We start from the raw sequence: 5,718 nt of genomic DNA on the forward strand, positions 1-5,718 counted from the left end.
CATTTACAGATGTGCTCCAGGATGGGGAGGGAGGGTGCTTTAATTAGAGCAGCTCCAAGAGTCACTCTTAGTAAAGCACGCTGCGGAGTATCACGTGTATCAGCGTCTCCATGCTGAAAAATGGTGATCGGGGCGCTTTAACTAAAGTTCATTCAACAAGCTTTAGTTACAAAGTGCCCCCACTGCCATTTGTCAGTGTGGGGATGCTGATACATGTTATGCTGGAGTCTGCTAGACTGCAGTAATTACCATGGTCCAGCTGTAATTACAGTGCATCAGAACAGCCTCGCTGGCCATGTATAGACACCCCTTGTTTCCTGTTTTTGAGAGAAAGATGGAAAACATCAAAATGAAGAAACCATAGATGTGAAAAGAAACAGGGTAGGCTAAGTGCCAAAGGGGAGAAAGCTTAGAACAGCACATGAAGGTAAGGAAAGGAGATCCATTATACAGAGCAACAAAGGTGAAGCTACTGCTTCAACTTCATTAAGGTTAGATCACTATGTTCAGTTTTAACCAGAACTTTAAACCTTGATTTTATAAAAGTGCCATTGAAATCATACAATTCAGGACAGAATGTGAACTTCACATACTTTTCTTCCTTGCATGTTGCTGAAAAAATGTATTGCTAGACAGGCCATCTTTGCAGGTTTTCCCATGAGATTGTCTCGTTCTTAGTTTCTCTTTTTGTGAGAAATCTACTAAACTTTGGGATGGTCTAGTGTGACAGGACATGCTCCATCCTCCCAGCACACTAGAAGCATAAGTAATAAAACTTCTAGAAAGAAGTAGTTACAGTAAAAAAATCTAAAACACAGTTATTAATGCATATTCGCACATTCAGTGTTAGCACCAAATAACTTGAAATACAGATTGTGTGACAGCTGTGCCCGTTTTTAACAACAGTAGACAAGGTCACTCTCAGGGTTTTGCATTGAAGTGCTAGCTTGATGAAGTTGGGTTACTTATTGAGTCTTTGTATCTGTTGGAGGTGAACTGAAAGGTCTGCAGAGCAGCGGAGAGTTTTACTAATAAGGGTGGAATACAAAGGTACTTTTAGTATCTTGCTTTTAAATGTCTTGAGTGAATAGTAAAGGGTGGATTTGGGGGACAGGGCATGACAGTGTGGTTACATCGTTTTTTGGCTATGTGATGCATGTGCAGTGAGCTGGTTCTCTGCATGTGCCATGAGCTCTGAGATCACTACCGATCAGTGAGAGCTCTGGCTGGAGCTACTGCTTTCATTCAGCTCAGGATCCCAGGGGTGCTAGTGCAGCTGCTACCTCTTATCCTGCTGCTGAATTCAGCGAGGGGCTGGAAAATAGGAAGAAGCCTTTTCCAAGCTGCAATTCTGATCCTCTGTCAATAGGAGGCCAGGGAGAACACACAGTTTGTCAGGCTTGTCCCTGAAATGAACCACAATTAAACTAAATGAGCTGCAATTAACTTAGAAGCATGCAGCAATATCCCAGAAAAACAGTTAGCAAATTTTATCCAGCATACTTCACTGGAGGCAAGACAATAGGTGTAAATGTCTGTTGGATCCCAGGACAAGACGCTTTTCTCCTGGGAAAAATGCAACATCTGTTTATAGCCTATAGGTCAGACAGACAACAAAAGGTAAAAGGAGTCAGATTGTGCTAATGAACCACAAGCACACTGCTGGTTTGTTATTTATTAACACTAATAAATGAGCTCATAATACTGATCAGAAATTTTACACATCTCACAAAAAAATTCCATGTGACAAGTACCATGATACATATTGTAGAAACAGCCAAGGCTGTAACAGTAAATAATGTTTCATTAACTGATTATTAATATATCAGAAAGCAATCACACGAGTCATTAATAAAAGTTTACAAACATTAAAAAGTGCATAACAATTTAAACCAACAAAAGAAGGTAATGTTACCTTCTGTTAATTAAAAAAAAACCCCACTTTTTATTCTGTGATTGATGCTTACGCGATTGCCACAGTATTAGTCATTCTTCTCACATACCTCGTTCACAAGGAGGTAGGACTACCTCAGTTCAAACCACTAGTGTAATTTCTAGTCTTTATGGAGGAGACAGGCTGGCATAGCTACAGCAGAATGAGCTATTCCATAATCAATTTAACAGTATGGACACTCCGTTCTGGAATAAAAGTGAGTTTATTCCAGAATCGAGTGTCCAGATAGGGAAGTTATTTTAGAATAGCTAAAATCATACCAGAATGGTTATGGTGGTCATTTTCCCCACAAGTTAACAAAAGGTGTGTGTTTAACAGCAGGAACCACGGATTCACTAGCACCATGGGGGTTGTAGTTATTCTTCAAATCATTTTTTGTTGTTTTTGTGTTTTTTAACCATGTAGGTTGATTTTTATTCTTGAAACTATATGATAGCAAACTGATTGGACTGACTTAAGAGAAAGAGCCTGGAGAAAGATTAATAAATTGGAGACAAATTATGAGATAGGAAAGACCAAAATGTAAAGATTCAGTTCTAATTTCTGATATGCAGCTAACTACAGGCAAGTGGCAAAACTGTACCAGACACAAAACACACCGAACTATTTCACATTAATGAATCACTCTGAAGGCTCATCTAGTAATCAAATGGAGTGTTGATGAGTCGTTAGTTTTAGGCATGATCAGTTTAGCAGTTGACATTGAAATCTATCATGTGCGCACCACCACATTATGCAAAAACCAGCCCTTTCAAACAAGTGGTAGAAAAATTCACAGTAACAGAAATATTCTTCATAAGCATTTTGAAGGGGCAGTGTGGAGCATCCAAATTGTACAATACAAAAACATTGTAAATAACAGCTGTAAAACACAGATGCAGAGTTCTAAAAACAGTGCTTTCTTTACAGTTCTTTTAGTGGGTGAACACTTTGGCCAGAGAATTTAGAACTCTGAGGATCACGCAAACCTTCGCCACGGAACACAATTGAATCCCCGATGTTTCAAAGGCCTTTTGCTACAAGAATGATCTAGTTTGTTCTACTTTCTACAAGCTGTGCCATGAAGTGGTTGTTCTGAAGAGATCCATCCAACTATGTCCCGGGATCAACAACGGAGTTTCAGCCATTGCTAATGACAGAGGTAGAGAGAATTCTGTCTGCTGCCATAGCCTGCCCCCTCATTTTTAGCATTACGGTGAGCAGGCTCCAGCAGCGAAACACATCCATTTTCTTTTCCATCTGCTTGCTCGTGGAAACAAATTTGTTTCTTGGAGTCTGGAAAAACATGCAGCAGCTGCTCCTGTCAGTCAAAGTCGGATGTCAGCTTTCTTGTTTGGCTGCTTCCCCCTGGGCCTCTCCAGTTTGTTCGTTTGGATTTCTTTGTGCATCTCCTTCACCTTCTGCAAGAACCAAACGAGAGGGATGATTGATCCCTTCCACAAAGGCATTTCTCTCTCAGAATAAGTTTTGTCCCGCTCTTCTCCTCCCCCTGCACATTGTCCCTAGTAGAAAAGTGTTAAAAAAAAAAATCAGAACTGATTTTTAAAAAAATTCTGTTATATAGAAAACTATACAAAAACACATATTAAAAAAAAAGGCAAATGTGTCTGAACTGTTGTTATCCATCATTTCTGGCAACACTTAAGATTACTAGCAGTAAAAACAAAAACTATAAAGAGTCTTTCTGCAAACATCTAGATATTAGGCCTGTGCAAATAAGGAAGTGTTCGACTCGGATTCGGCTGATTTGGAGGACAGTGATTTGATTCGGTGATTGGAATCACTATCCCCATTTGATTTGGCCGAATAAGAATCGAACGTTTGGCTGCAGGTTCTCCCGTAGCTCCTCCAGCTGTGCCTGCCTCTCCCCAGGTGGGGGAGCCACAGGATGGGAGTGCTGGGAGGCTAGGGCCAGGCAGGGGATGGGGCCAGGCAGGGCAGACATGGGGGTTTCTTGCAGGAGAGCCTGCAGCTTCCCAGCTGTGCCTGCCTCTCACCAGCCGATCCGAATCTCTGAATATCTCCGACTCTTTTCTGAATCAATTTGGAGGCTTTGGATTCAATTCGGACCATTTAATGGGTCTCCCAATTAGATTCAGATTTGGAGATTTAGCCGCCGAATCGGGCTGAATCTCCTCCAAATCGTATTGGCAACTGAAGCTTCACATAGCCCTACTAGATATCTTAAGTGTATTAATTTGACAATATAAGAAAACATTTGAATGTACTGAATGTGAATACAGTTCAGTCAAGGGAGAAGCTGTTACAGCAGAAGACAAAAATAGTAGTAATATAGTTCTTTCTCCATCAGTTCAATTTTCTCATTGTAAGCTACAAGAATGTGTCTTTAAATGTGTCTTTAGTTATAAATGAAATTCCATCTGCTACCCTGAAGAACGTTAAGAGGAGACTTGACAAAGCCTCAAAGTACCTATGCAGGAAGAAAGTATCTGATAGCATACTTCAAAAGCTCTTGTCCCCTAGATTCAGACTTAGTAAGAGTCAATAGTTCATAGTTTATGGTTATTTACAAAATGAAAATAAGGCAGTTTTTAAACTAGGAGGGTAATTAACTATTGAAACTGTCTGCAAAGGGATGTGGTGAATTCTTCATGACTTGAACTTAGTGAAGATTGGAAGTCTGAAGATAATTTATGCTATAATTCACTCTAATGGAAGCCCTAGGTGAAAGTTTCTATGGAGGCTTATGAAGAGGGTCAGATGAGATGCTTATAGGGGTCTTTCCAACCCAAAAATGTAGATCTGAAGAAGGGCATGTTGTGCATGAAAGTCTCTAACACCTCTCCCAACAGTTGGTTCAATAAAAAGTACCATACTTGGTCAGACCAGTCTAGCTCAGTATCCTGTCTCTGACAGAGTTAAGTGGGAGATGTTTCAGAGCAGGGGTTCTCAACCCCCTCTGGCCCTGTGTCATCCAGCCTGCAGTGCTTCCCACGGACCTGAAAATTTGGCAGCAGGAGAGAGGTGGCAATGCTCCCCCACCGCCAAATTTCCAGACCCATGGGGAGCCTGGGCCCTGTGTGCTGGATTGAGAGCCTGATCCCAGTATGCGGGAGCAGTGCTGGGACTCAGGATGCAATCCTGGCATGGAGGGCTGGGAGGGGATGGCGCCAGGGCCCCAGGGCCAAATCCCAGCATGCAAGGGCAGGAGGGGGTGCTGCCAGCCCCACATGTCAGGATTGGGCTCTGGGGCCTTGAACTGGCCTGAGAACTGACTCTACCCCATTCACCTGGCTCGCAGGGTCAAAAAGGTCAAGCACCACCTTTTTAGATGTTTAATGTAATCCATCCCCTACCATACCCCTTCCCTGGCATTAATCATCATTGATTTAAGAAATGTCAAAGGATATACCCCGGAATCTTCTATTTAATAGCTCTCAACCAGCCTGTCTTCCATGAATTTTAGGGCTGTGTAAAGCTTTAGGTGCCGATTCATTTGGAGGAGATTTGGCCCAATTCGGCAGCCGAATCCAAATCAAATCAGGAGACCAATAAAAAGGTCCAAATCGATTCAAAACTCTCTGAATCAATTCAGAAAAGATTCGGAGAGATTTGGCAGTCCACGTTCACCGCTGCAGGGAGATGGACCCGGACTCTGTGCCAGTAAGTAGGGGGCGGTGGGGGGGCCGTCAGGGCATCTGGTGGCTCATGGCAGAGCCCCCCACTCATCACAGGGCAGTGGGGGTGGGGGCAGCGGGGATTGCCCCCCCAGTTGGTAACAGCTGGTGAGTGTGGGGCTTTGG

General features: G+C 42.6%; 1 protein-coding gene across 4 annotated transcripts in view; it reads right to left on the reverse strand.

Moving 5' to 3' along the window:
* Nucleotides 1–1,635: 1,635 nt before the first annotated feature.
* The window catches only part of PKIA (cAMP-dependent protein kinase inhibitor alpha), a 76,618-nt gene continuing 72,535 nt past the window's right edge, over nt 1,636–5,718 (reverse strand). For all 4 annotated transcript variants that reach the window (XM_025200056.1, XM_006015286.2, XM_006015285.2 and 1 more), the window contains exon 3: nt 1,636–3,354. In XM_025200056.1, the coding sequence (XP_025055841.1) occupies nt 3,275–3,354 (80 nt within the window). In that variant the 3' untranslated portion in view covers nt 1,636–3,274. The remainder of the gene's footprint in view (nt 3,355–5,718) is intronic.

Source organism: Alligator sinensis, unplaced genomic scaffold, assembly GCF_000455745.1.
Source record: "Alligator sinensis unplaced genomic scaffold, ASM45574v1 scaffold71_1, whole genome shotgun sequence".
Lineage (NCBI taxonomy): Eukaryota > Metazoa > Chordata > Crocodylia > Alligatoridae > Alligator > Alligator sinensis.